General features: G+C 45.2%; 1 protein-coding gene across 3 annotated transcripts in view; it reads right to left on the bottom strand.

The window, feature by feature from the left end:
• Positions 1 to 14,370, bottom strand: part of ARID1B (AT-rich interaction domain 1B) — a 409,511-nt gene that overhangs the window by 58,160 nt on the left and 336,981 nt on the right. For all 3 annotated transcript variants that reach the window (XM_081296020.1, XM_081296019.1, XM_081296021.1), the window contains exon 7: positions 10,981 to 11,160. In XM_081296020.1, coding sequence (XP_081152146.1) covers positions 10,981 to 11,160 — 180 coding nt within the window. The remainder of the gene's footprint in view (positions 1 to 10,980; positions 11,161 to 14,370) is intronic.

Below are 14,370 nucleotides of genomic sequence, written 5' to 3'. Positions count from 1 at the left end.
AGGGCCAGGTTAGCCTCCAAGATGTAGGGTGGGTGGTGTCAACGTCCAACATGGCTTTTCACCAACTTTAGGAACAACTAACTATAATTTTGCCTGGGCGCCCAATGAAGTGGCTGGTTTGTGCTTAGGTCCCACTATCTTACGATTCCAAACACCAGTGTGACACTGGGCACAGCAAAATGGTGGCATGAGAAGAAGCAGGCAGGGCTGGCGGCTTAAACAGGAACCACAACCTTACCTCCCAAATCTGCCCGTGCTGGGGAGCTGAGGGAGCAGAGTGTAGCTGTAAGGGCTCCGACTCTTAGTGGTTTTGTTTCCTCCTTCTTCCTACCTTCTATTCTGACTGCATGTATACAAATTAAATTCTAGTAAATTAAATTACATGATACCACTTCAATAACAGCAGAAGCAGATGTTAACTGTGGAACCACTGTGTGGGCTTTGCCCCACTGAATTCATTCATTTCTCCCAATAATCATATGAAATGCAGATACCACTGTTTACAAGTGAGGGAAATCAAGAGTTAGTAACCTGGAATGAAGTTCAAGCAAACAGACTCTGGAACCCATGGGTTCCACCACCCAACACATTACATCCCAATAAAGGATGGTTGAAATAAAAAATGTAAAAAGACAGAGCTATTTGTAGAATACGGATCAGCATTTCTCAATCAGTCCTTATTACTTTCTAAAAGATTCTCCCTATCCACCTAATAATACACACATTGTATGTGACATAAAGTTGAATGACCCTGGATTCCTATACTTGGGAAGCTCACGATCTACATGCAAATGTGTTAGAGCAGGATGGGCAAAGATGAGAAAAGACACCAAAGTCAAACCAGAGAGACTGAGGCAGGAATGAGTCTGAGTGGGGGTTGGGCTGCCCTCTGTGGTGGGGTGGTAGAGACTTCTCAGAACAAAGCAGTTCTGCCTTCCTGACCACACGGCACCCCTAGGTGGGCTGCTCTCATCTTCCTTCCTTTCTCCACCCTGTAAACAACATTCCTCTGATATCCTCCACCTGAAGGGCATCAGGACTGAACTCCAGACACAGTCAAGTCATCTGAATCTGAGCAGGAGGTGGAGGGACTGCAGCTACACAGGAGCAGGCCAAGGAGGGGAAGAGCCCCCATGGATCGGTGGCCATGAATACTGCACATGGGCAAGAGAACGCTCAAGACAGTCACCAAGAGCCAGAGGGGGCTGAGTTGGGGGCAGCAGGGTAAAAAGGACAGATTGCAGGGCCCCCATGCGCTTCTATGTGTGTGGTTTAACCCTGAAGATGAGGAGCTTCTCAAGGATTCCCAATGGAAAGAGAAATAGATCAACAATGATAAAAGCAAACTCTTAATATTTACCAGGCCAGGCTCAGTTCCAGGTTCTCTGTGTTAACCCCTTGATTTCTGTGAGGCCCAAGAGTAGATGTTACTGTCAACATCATTTTGGACACGAGAACCTAAGGCACAGGTGCTAAGTAACTTGTCCCATAGCTGTAGGGCTAATAACTGGAGCCATATAGAATGCCCAGGGATGACTGCGGGAGGCTATGAATGTGGCACCGAATCCCAGCACATCACATCTGACCCTGGCCTCTCCCAGGGTGAAGAAAGAGAATGTTTAATGAGCAATATTACCACAATTATAAAACCAGGTTTTCTCCAACTCACACACATAAAGCAGCTTCCCCTACAAATCAGCAAGGAATTCAACAGAGTTCCACTTACTGGGTGCTCAACCTTGCCAGGTACATCCTTCAGGCCTCCTGCTTGGGCTGCATGTGAATTATGTGTTATTATTCACAAATGATGAGGAGGTCAGTGTTGTGTAGACCACAAGCCAGTATACTTTTTTCTGCTAAGATCAGATAATAAATATTTTAGGCTTTGTGGGCCAGAAAGTCTATCTATCGCTCCTCAACACTGCCACTGTAGTCCCAAAGCAGTGTCATGCCGGTTAATACAGACGGGAGGGGTCCAACCATAACGTTTACTTCAAAAACAGAGAGGGCTGAAGCAGGCCACAACATACACTGACCTTGGGGCATGACAATAAACTGCCACGCTAGCAACAGCATGAGCCTTGTTCAAGTCAGCAGCTTCTCTAGCCTACACATCTGGGAGGCTGAGGAGGAGGCCAGGTGCTCAACAATAGCAGGCTCAAGGGAGACACTGGGGCTGGGGAAGGGCACCTGGGCAGGAGGACCCCAGTGCCCCAGATGCACCATCAGGCTGTGACGGACAGCCCCTGACACTGAAACCACTTCCTCACCAAAATACACTATGCTGCAATCAGGCTGTGCAGAAATAACCAATCTTACACTGTTTTCAAGTAAAATGTTAGAGAAAACAAACTTCACCGGTTTAAGTTCCTTACAGAAAGTGCTAAAGTTGTCTTGGAATCTCCCATCCCTGGGTCACATGCAAACTCGTGGCTGGTGGCCAGGGCCACCGTGGTGGAATGCATACCTTCTGCACCCCGGTGGGCTGGGCAGTAGGGCCCTTCCTCCACCCTGACCTCATGGCCTCCCTCCCAGGTTATCTGCTAAGGTCAGTAGACTACAGTGCTCCTCTGTGGCTCTTGCTCTTATTAAAAATAATCATGCTCACTCATAGTTGGACTGAACACATAACAAATTCACACACTCATGGATGACTTGGGGCTACTCTCCTCCTTCCCCCAACCTTAGATATGTGACTCACTGGTGAGAAGCCTTTTTCAGTGAAAGCATATGTGCCTGCTGCTTTCAAAGGAAATGAAATAACACTTTAATCTGGTAGAAAACAAGCATTTAGATATAGCTACGGCAGACTACACTCCTAAAGTGGTTTTATTAGACAAAGAAGGTTCCTGATTTTGTCTGGCTCTTCTCACAGTTGGAATAGAGAAATGCTGTTACTTCCAGTTCTGTATCTCAGGTCTAACTGGCAGCCCAGGCTGTATCTCAGTGAGCATAATGGAAGGAACAGCGAAGAGGTTTGGGTACTCTGCACTCTACTCCAGGCCCTTCCCCCTTAGGGACCAAAGAGCAAAAAGCTGTGCTTCCAATGTGGGGTATCAGGCTGTGCCTCCCAGCAGGAGACCCTGTCCTGGGGGGCAGGTGCTGGAGCATAGCCACTGTGTCGCCCACAGGCTGTGTATGTACTTCCAGGGGCCCATCTGGGGCTGGGAAGCCAGGTTATTTTTCTCCACTCAGTTGGGTTGACTCAAAAGTACACATCCATGGAAATATTCTAATGTAGAGGCCTCATTTGAGAAGAGAAATGCAAAGCCCCTTTTTCTTTTCTTTCTTCCTTACACTCATGTGTCTGGTAAAAACATTTCCAAAAGGCTTCAAATGGCTTCTGAGGCATCAATGGATGAAACAGAGGCTTTAGGAGCAGGGTCTGAGCACCGGTGCTGACACTTCCTGGCAGTGTGACCTTCAGGAGTTATTTAACCTTTCTGCACCGCAAGCAGTACTGTCACCTGGAGACAGGTGATGCTAAGGGAACACACAGGGTGGCTAGTACAGGGCAGGCAGGGCTGCCTGAGGAGTGGCAACTGCATGTGCCATCATCAACCAGCGCGACGCTCCTCCCCACCGGCCTCAAAGATGTGTGGATGGGGCAAAAACCGACCCCCCCCCCCACTTGATAGCATATCTTTCTTCCCAAGATAAACAGAAACCAAATATGTAAGCCAAGCAAAATATGATAGGAAAAGCCAGGAATGAGGAGTGCGATCTTATTTCCATGTTTCTCTAATAGATTAGTAATTTGTTGGCACCAGCTTTGACAGAAAGCAGATGGATGCAGCATTAAGCACAATGAAGGCAGCAGATGCCGGGCCAGCCCACCTCAGCTGGCCTGGTCTTACAGCCAAGTCCGAGAGCACACAGTTTTCAAGTGGGTTCGTCTTGGCACACAGCTTTGGAAAATTGGTCACCAAATGAATTCAGATTTCAACCCACTAGGACTTATATTCAAGTGGGAATGCAGCAGCTAGCCTCTGTTGAAGTCGTCACCATTATTTTAGGAGGACTGCAGATCATTTTGTATCTGACTACAGAACATTTGAATTTGGTGGTCATAACCAATTTTCAAGCTTACTGTATTTATTAAGCTGCTAAGTGTTCCCACTCACACATGACATCTGTTTCTCAGTGTCAATCATTTAGCAATCATATATGAATGACTACTATGTGCAAGCTTCTGCAGCATCCCCCTCGGCAGAGGAGGATAAAAGGAGGCACACTTCAGAAGCCAGACCAGAGGGAACGCACCTTTAGCCATGCTATGACGAACATTATGAATTAGGGCTAAACATGCATTTACCTTATTTTAAAGCCAATGTCATTCACCATTTTTATAACAATTTACTACATGATATGGTCATATTTTTTGAGATACAATTTATATACAATAACAAACATGCAATCCCATAACCACCAGCACAACTGAGATATAGAATATTTCTGCCGAAGCAAGAAGTTCCCTCTTGTTCACTGTTGCCAGGCGTAAGTCCAAGCCTAGCCCTGACCAGACAGTGATCTGACTTTTTTCCCACGTAGTTTTGCCTCTCTATGTTAGATACATAGTCACGGGGGACAGCCATGGGCACCTGGCTATCTTCACTTAGCATCATACTTCTGAGATCATCCTCACTGCTGCACATACAATTAACTCCTCTAAAATTTAAGAAGTGATGCAAATTCAATGCAGAAAACACAGAAGCACAAACTATACACACAAAAATGAGCCTTAGTTTCACCTCCCAAAGATCAGACAGCATGCATTATAAATTACTCTTAGGCACCGAATACCCAACTCAATACCCACCACACATCCAGGCAGGGCCAGGAAGGTTTGTCAGTGTCTCTGGATTCTTCTCTTAGTAAAATCCATTCATTTAAGAAATTGTTATTAAGGGATTCTTATATACTAGAATGTATATGCCCAGCATTCAGCAGTGATAGGTCAGAGAACTTAAATTCTGGTGGCAGAGATAGGAAATTAGGAAATGAAGACAAGATCATGTGATGATGAGAATTACAAGGAAAGTGAAGCACAGACTACTGCAGTGAGTGTGGGGGACTAGGGGACACTCTGGGCAAGGGAACTGTGTCCATGTCACTGCCTCTCTCAGGAGAAGCATGGGCTCTTCAAAGACCCAACAACTAAGGCTAACGTTGGACACAGATGCCAGGGACACACAAGCACAACCAGCATGTGACAGCAGAGCAGACCTGGTTCTTGCATGTGTGGACTTTGGAAAGCTATTTGTCATTGAAGCTCAGTCTCCTCATCTATAAAGAGGGTACATAGGAGATCACCTATCTCCTATGGTTGCTGAAGGGACAAAGCAATGACTATTTCTGGACAACTGACAAGGAATAGTTTGTAAGGAAATGATAAAAATTGTTCCGATATTCATTAGTTTTTACTAGTGAACAGGAATTATCTTTGCTCTATTGTGTTAGGGTCAAACTTTACTTTCATGGTGCACACATAATAAAGTTATTCCTGAAAAAGAGGTAAGTATAAAAAAGAATAAACATTGATATTAACAATTACACAAAAAGGTATGGTCTGAATGCAATAATCAACTTCAGTATACAGTAGTAATGTGTCTACTATAAGAAACTGAGTCTGGAAGGAGCCTGCGCTGGGAATTTCACTGTCACATGCTGCAGGACTGGGCTCAAAGCTGCAATGGAGAGTGTCGGGGCAAGAGGCCAGCAAGGGACACTTCCACCCACCTCACTTGGCTATCTGGGTATGTTCCTGCAGAAATGTCACCCAACAGATGGTCTTTTTTTAAGCAAACACTTTAATAAATAGCAGAGCTACGGGCCACAGGATAAGGCACTGTGCTAAGACATGTAGCAGAGCCGTGTGTCCATGTGTGGTCATCCTGACTACTGCCTGTGGCTGTCCTCAACAAGACCAGCAGCAGTGAAAGCCACCAATACAACCATAAGGTGCTCGTCCTGTGGACTAGCAGAAAGGACATTGTCCTGTGCGTGCTGCTGACGTTAATTATCAAGGTAGAATAATTAGCTTTACCGAAGTCAAACTAACTTTTTTTTCTTTTTTTCCCTTTCCTAGAGATGGGGTCTCCATGAGCTGTACAGGCTGGTCTTGGATTCATGATCCTCATGCTTCAGCCTTGTAAGCAGCTGGGATTACAGGGGGCACAGCAATGCCCAGCTTTCCCCCTCCCTTTCTTCTTCTTCTTCTTTTTTTTTCTATTTTGAGTTGATTTTCATTGTAATTTTTTTTGACTTTTTAAAAAATTCACAGGTTTTGATCAAATCATGATGATTATCAGTCTAAGAAAAATTCACACTTAAATCTTGTCACTTAAGCTAAATGTGAACATCAAAAGAAGACTTGCTTACATCAACCTTCCTTTTTCAATTAAGTGATCTAATTCCATTTGCTTTATTCTACTATTATTAACACAGGTTTACAATATTCCTTCAATAAAACAAAACCATGTAGAAAATGGATTAATCCTTTGGCTTCTGTCAATTTAAACATAAAACAGGGCTAAGGGAACAAGAAGCCATAACCCTGAAGTGTGTTACCATCCATTACCCCCACCAAAAAAAAAGAAAAAAGAAAAAAAGAAAAGAAAAAGAAATGAGTGACACCAGGGAGAGCCGTAGCATAGACACAGTTGAGTCCAAAAAAGAGCGGCATCCACCTCTGCACCAAGGCTGCACCAAGGTGACCTTCGGACCCCAGCTCATAACCCAGGAAGCAGGCACCCCTGCCCCTCCCCTGTGGAAGGTAGGGAGACAAACAGGGATCCAGATTTACAAGAGTGGAGCCAGAAACTCTGGGTCAGGCAGGCCAGGGGCCCACAAGAGGGCCCGCAAAAGGGACAACTTGCAATATCTGTACCTTGCTCCTCTAGACCAAAATGGCTTCAATATTATTACTATAGAATTCACTACTTTGGAACTGCATTCATTTCAACTGAATATAATTTTGTTTTTGCTGAATTTATGAGAAAGGAATGGAAAAAGAAGATTACAGATGGCTTTTAATTTATTTTAAAGAAAAAATGTTGAGATCCTTCCGGAAAAACACCTTTTATTAAATCGAGAAGTAAACAGTTGATCAGACTTACCTACTTGTGGGTCCTCTGCTTCCTAAGACAGACACTGTAAAACGAAGGCACAACACTAGGCTATGTCAGTGTACAACATGCACAGCTCCACATGGAGGACCTGAACAAACACTCAGTTGCTACTGTACAAGTGAGTGATATCTAGTCTCAGAATTGTTGTGACCTGCCTGAGGTAACACTATTTATTTGTAGCAAAACAACGGCCAGGTCCTTGCTCCTCTTTGCAAACAATGTCAAATAAGCAGAGTATCTATAGATGCTCAGTGTGAGAGATGTTTTTCTAGAGAACACAAAAAACAAAATAGAATCTTTGTCCTTAAGAAATAAAAGGGCTATGAAGATAAAACTGATTTCAGTTCTTTTCCCATAAAAATTTACTTATTAATAATTAATAGTTATTTACATAAGTCTGTTTATTAAAGTGAGTCCCCATGGCCCTCTTACCTTGCAAATACTTTGCAAGGGTAGTTACTATGTGTGTTTCCTTGAAGGTAGAAAGGTACTACTTTGTAAAACAGACTGTAATTAAATATTTTTACACATTTAAGTTGGTTTCATCTCATTTGTATATTTAATAATTCAGATTTTATAGTATTTCTAACAATTCCCCCTTCTCCACTTCATAGGACTTTTCTCTTGCCCTCTTTGGTACTTTTGATGTATTTCCATGACTGGATTCCTAACACGTTCTTGGCTCCCGAAGGTGCATGGCAAGCCTTTTGCTTTTGCTTTCTGCGTGGCCTGTGAATGAAGGGAGTACAGCGAGGCCTGGGACGTGGTCAGCCAGTGACTGTGTGAATGGCCTCTGAGGCCACTGTCCCTGTGAGCCTGGCTCTGCCATTTAAACCTGTGGGGTTGTGGTAAGTGACCAACCTCCTCAATGGGATGTGCTTACAAAGGCCTTCCCGCACTAGGGAGTGGGCTGGCCACATCAGTCACTGCCCACCCTGGAGAAAGCCTCAACTGCTACGTGCCTCAGTTTCCTCCTCTGTGAAGCAGCATGGAAACATGACCTGCCTCACAGTGGGACCCAGGGCAGAGACATGCTTAACAAAAGCTCTTTATTATTGAGAACGATTTTGGAGAAGCTGCTTGTGACAAAAGTAAAAACAGAGGTAAGAAGTATCTTCCCCTGAGATCTCTCAAGTACACAATCTAAGAAAAAGTCATTGAAAACAGGACGAAGCTCAGGACACTTGCCATTCACACGTGTGTCTTTCCAAAGATATGAAAACCTAAACTGGGAAGATGCAAGCAGAATGTTTTACTGGTAATCAGAGTAGTTAATTAAGGAGAGGAAGAAAAGAAAATATCATTTGTGTCCCTGCTTCAAAGGATCATCAAAGAGAAATGAGAAGGAAAGAGCGCTCCCCGAGTGGCAGAGTCCTGTGCACTGTGCTTCTCCTGCACCAGGTGCTGGTTGAGACCAGGCTGCGGTGTGGATTTGAACATGAGAAACCTGGGACACTAGTTTTATCCCTGGCATCAGCCTTGCCTGTGCAGGACCCTTGAAGGGATGCACCTCAGAATGAACAGTGTGTGGGTGCCATGTGGAGAGAAGAGGGAGGAGGGCACAAAAAAGCAGGAGATTGGGGACAGAGGGATGGCCCTGGTTCATGAACACCTTCTTACAGGAGGATGGTGGGCTCGAGGCCAGCAACTTAGGCAGACCTCATCAAGATAAAACCCAGAGGGCTAGGGAGGAATCAGTGGGAAAGCGCCTCTCTGCCCTGCCAATGTAACAGTACTGTCCCACGGGGATCCAGTAGCTACGCTAATATAAAACAGCCTAGAATTGAAGCAAAATTTAGGCTTGTGGAACATTGGAATTGAAAGTTATTTCCAAGGTAATAGAATCCAATTTTCTCATTTTCCAGAAGAAAAGTAACTCACAGAGGGCGTAAGCAATAGTTCAACAACACATAGCAGGTTGGGTGAGAGAATTCTTACAGGCTCAGTACTCTTAAGTGAAGAGTCTTCATAATCAATGATTCCAGAAAACTGAAGGAGGATTTTGTCAAAAAAGGAATTCATTCCATGGAAATCATCTTCCCTACTATTGACTCCCATAGCAGAAGCTCAAGGTTTATTCACAAAGGACTTGTTGGATGGTCTGAGGCCGTCTTCTGTCACTGAGTAGAGGAAGGGGCTCCAAGACTGACTTGCTGAGGAGTACAGAGACCTACGTCAAAAATCACACGAAGCCTCAAGGTTGTAAGTTAAGGCCTAGACCTTCAGCATTCAGCAGCCAGTTCTGAAAACAGAGCTGCAACCTTGTCTCCAGGTATATTCTGAGAAAAAGTCCACATTTTCCAGGCCCACCATAATTTGTAAATTGCTTTCCAACTGTCTACAGTTTTCTTCTTTCCTTGACAGCTACAGAAACAGTAAGGGCAGTTCCCAGAATAAGTCACTCACCAGTCCTGCCTCAAGCCCTACAGGTCATGATGACCTGTGCTGACAAAGACAGGCAGACCGTTACTGTCAGCCAGGAAGAGCATCCTAAGGCTTGCTGCGTTAATAACCTGGAAAACCTGTATGACGTGGCATGAAGGGAAGCATGCAAAACAGAGTCCACGCTCTGCGCAGGTGCACACATGCCAAGGCAAGAAGACTCATGCTTTGGGTTTTGTTGCAGTTTCCTAGCACAGAAACAACTGCAAAGGAAACAGAACACAGCAGTACAAGGCAAGATGCAGGACCACACTGGCAGTGCCACTCCCTTCCCATAAAGCAGGACGAGGAGGCTGTCTGTGAGGTGCCTGGGCCTCTGCCCCCCCCCCCCCCCCGGATGTGGCCCAGCTAAAGACACATGGCTCTCCAAGAGGCTTATCCCATGCAGGACTGGAGGGGCCGTGGAGGGATGGGCAGCCCGATGCTCTCATCTTCCCTTGGAGTGTTCCTGAGATTTTCAGAGGTGAGGAAACTCTAGGAATTGTGCTAGATTATCCCGTTCTCTAAATTATCCATTAATGTCTAAGTAAACAAAATATAAAGAATGTGCTAAATTCAAATGTCCTACTGCCCATAGTGACTTTCAAAAATACACACACATACATCCAGATGAGGTTAACCCTTGATGAAAGGACTCTGCATATCTGATAAAACCTGCATGAGCTCTAGGAAAGCGATCCTGGGGGGTGCATCTGGGGCAGCTTCCACTTATCCTTCCACGCTCCCCTTTTCTTCCTGTTGGAGGATATGCACCTGTGTCAGGCTCGTGCTGTCTTCCAGGAGTCGATGGTGATGGTCGGGGAAGTGAGAAATGCCCCCACCTGCTCAGCACCCCAAAGACAGGCTGGTGGGCCATGAGCAGGGACACCCTTCTGAGTCAAGAGACTGAGGTCCTAAAGGGGATTACTGAGAGAAAGGTGCAAAATTCGAGTCCCACAAGATGAGCCCTAATAAATCAGAACCTTCTAAGCTAAGGCTTGCGTCCTTTCTCCATAAGCACTGGAATGGCACTGAAGAGACAGGTTTGCTCCCCCATTAGGAACTGTTAACACAAGGCACACTTAGCGCTTAATTAAGGAACAGGGGCTGTGGTTCTTCCCAGCATTATGGATAGGCAGCTCAAGGACTGTGGGTCTGCATTAACCTCACAGCCTGTGTCAGGGACCAGAGAATCTTTTTTTAATTTAATTTTTATTTTTAGTTGTAGATGAACACAATACCTTTATTTTATTCATTCTTATGTGGTGCTGAGGATGGAACCCAGTGCCTCACACATGCTAGGCAAGCACTCTACCCCTGAGCCACAGCCCCAGCTCCACCAAGGGAATCTTAAAGCACACTTAAAGCATTAAGACCCAGAAGGACTAGTGTATTGAGAGACTCGCACCACTCACTGCGCCATGTTTACCTTGGGGTCCATACTGGCTCATCTGCGGGCCGTAAGTCCCACTCGAGTTGCTCTGCTGAAAGCTACTGATTCCAGGGTGCACCTGGCCCCCAGGAGAAGGATGAGGCGACATGGACGGTCCTGTCTGCTGAGGTCCGTACTGAGACATCTGAGGGTTTCTTTGTGTGCCTGCCATAAAACCTATGTGGAAAACAGATGGAACACATAAATGCAGGTGCTTCATAATCTCTGCAGGCACAGAAACGGACATGGGATTGTGCAGAGGGTCCATGGGGAGAGGGCTGGTACTGAGATTCTCCTAAGAAATATCCAAAGACATCTCAAACCCAGGTGAGGGATCTGGGAGGGTGCCATGGGGACATCCTGGTCCTAATCCAGAATTCTCATGAGAGAGTTCCCAGGAACTCAGAAGATGGTGAACTTGACCTGGAGAGAGGAAAAGAGCAAGAAAGGCAAGTTACCGTAACAGCTCTTAGAGGTAAGGCCTTCATGAAAGAAAGGTACCAGGCAGAGCTGAGAAGCCTGCACCCTCGCCAGGTGCACATGTTGTGCCCAGCTCCTCAGCACCTCTGCTTACAGCACAGTCTCACGCCCCCTGCCCCCAGCGTCCCCTGCACAGAGCTGAGCTCCCAGGACAAGTGCTGTTCAACTGGACTCCTGACCCACTGGAAGCCCTTCCAGGAGCTGACTCTCACACTCCCTTTGCAGGTGAACTGCATAAAGCCCCCCAAGGCTCCCCACAGTTGGTGGGACTCACATTCAAACACCTGACCCCGTCACAGATCCTTCATGGCCCGGCAGTTGCCTTACTTCACCCCCTTTTCCTATAGCTTTCTCTTCTGCTATCCTCATGTCTGCTGGCCTTCTGGAAGTTCCAAGAAGATAACATCCGACTCTCCCACTCAACAAAAGTCTTTCCGATCCTTTAGACGTTCCTGGACCCTCCTGGTTCTCTAGGCGGCTCTCCCTGCCCCACACCCTGCAGTCTCTCAGCCTATTTCACACCTACCTATATTCACAGCACATTTTGCAACCTCTAAGTATTACTGCTATTATTTTTTGGCTCGCTTTTCCTCTATTTTCCACCACTAAAACATAAGCTCCATGATGGCAAGGATCATGTCTGGACTTACTGCTGCATTGTATGTCTCACAGGAGTGTGGCACAAAGCATCAAAAACAAATCTTTTTTTTTTTTTTTTTTAAACGAATGAAGGTTTAATTCTTTAGGCACACAAGAGAGTGCTCAGCACAACACAGTAGGGGTTAGTGTGGTGCTTTAAATGGATAAAGAAGATGAATCTTTAAATGATGCAGAACTACAATATCAGGTGTGTCCATGTGCTAGCAGCTGGGATGAATGCTAGTAAGCAGCATGGGCTGTCTGGACGGAGAGCCCTTGAGTGAGACATATTTCTAAGAAAAGCTTGTATAATCAAAGTAGCAAACCAACAAAGGGCAGTGTGAGAAATAGCTTCCAGAACCAAGTGTTGGTGCTGGTCACTGTGCCCGCGTTGCCAAGGGAAGCCTCTAACTGGGGCAAGGCAGGTTGATGCCTGCTCCAGAGGAGAACCAGGGCTGCAGTTTCCAAAGAAAATCAATTGCAGAGGTGCTGGGTGAGACAAGACCTCCATCTAAGGGCAGCTGAAACCTGGGAGGGTAAATGGTACTTTATGTTTACAAAGGCTATGGTTGACATTTCACTAAGAAAAAAAGAGAGGGAGATACTTTTAACATTGCTTCTACCTAAAGAGATATAAAAGTAGGTAGAGCTAGTCTTTATTATCCTATTTATTTATAAAGATAAGTCTTCTGAAATTGGGCTCAATTGGCAGCTCCTAGATATAAATCATCATAGAAAATGTTTGCTTTTTCAAATCTGAAAACAAACAGAAATCAGAGGACTAAAATTACTATAAGTGATTGCTTCTTAAGATGTTACATGAAATATTTATCTAAGCTTTACTATAAAATTCTCTAGAGTTTCAGATACAGCCTTGTTGAATTAAAAAAAAAATCCAATTCCATACAGACCGTGTCTGAGTTCTCTCCCCGACTGCTTTCCTCTTCATTAGCAAAGCACACAACCCAGGTCCATTTAGCATTCCATTTCACCTCTACCATACAGGTGTCCATGAAAGGCCTCGGAGCTCTGATGATAACCCTAGAGCTGTCAGTGGCTGCTGCTTCTGGGACCTCTCCTGCAGGCTTATGGTTTGTTCAAGTGAGTTCTAAGAATTCTCACCTGGGCAAGCTACTTCTTTATTTTAGACTATTGTTCAGTACTTAAAAACACACATCACATGAGAATTCCATGGGAACTATCCCAATGATCAAAGACATTTTGCAGAAAAATCAAGTTTGTGAAAAGACTTTAAAAGGAAGTGGAATCTGAAAGCTAATTTAAATGCAGTGCCCAGGGTGTAGCTTTATGGTGGAGCATTTGCCCAGCAGGTGAGAAGCCCTGGTTGATCCCTAGTATTGCAACATAGAGAAAGTACCATAGCATCAAATTCTGTAACTTATGGACAAGTTCTATGAGGTGTGGAATTCACCTCTTCAAATAGAAATTAAAACTAGGAGTTAATTTTCTCTCCATGTATTTTCAACAGCTCCACTTACAGGAGCTTCTTAAAATCTTGTTGTCTATTTTCCAAAAGAGTTGCCCCTTTCCCTGGAACCCCCAAGACCTCAGAAGGGGAAGGTGACAACTTCCCTGCTTCCGTCTCAGCTATTGCCATCTGACACAACGGACTGCCAGAAGGCCTGGGTTACAGTTCTGTGCCTCCAGCTCAGAACAGAGGAGGTGGATGTGTAAACAGACACCTTGCAATGCAGATTGAACCCCACTGCTGTGTGACCTTGGGCAAATGGTAATTTTTCCAAGCCTCAGTTTCCTCTATCTTGAAATAGAGATGAAGTTCTTGTAAGGATCAACTGATCCAACCCATGAAAGTGTTCTGCATACTAAAGATAGACAGGACAATGCCAACATTCTGCTTCATAAACGACCAAGAAAACCTCTAAACTCCAGCACCCCACATGTTCACATGTAGTTTCCAGTCAGAATAAACAAGCCAGTTCTTATTTCTACATCTGTTTTATACTTAAACACATGGGATTCACATGGTCCAGCACCTGTGTAACCAGAGGGTTAAAAGGGCTCTCCTGGGGCAGGGGAGGGCGGAGGGAAAGGGCAGGAGAGCGGGGGCTGAGGTTGTGGCTTAGCAGTAGAGCGCTTGCCTAGCATGTGTGACTTCCTAGGTTCGATTCTCAGCATATAAATAAGTTAAAAAAATCATCAACAACTAATAAAAATATTTTTTAAAAAGGGCTCTCCTGGGGGTGACCCTCTGCCCCTTCTCCAGCCAGAGTCCTGCCTAAAGCCTCG

The sequence above is a fragment of the Spermophilus citellus genome (genome assembly GCF_964194105.1).
Source record: "Spermophilus citellus genome assembly, chromosome: 5".
Taxonomy (NCBI): Eukaryota; Metazoa; Chordata; class Mammalia; order Rodentia; family Sciuridae; genus Spermophilus; species Spermophilus citellus.
The sequence above is the reverse complement of the archived record's forward strand: the minus strand, read 5'-3'. Positions and strand labels throughout refer to the sequence as shown.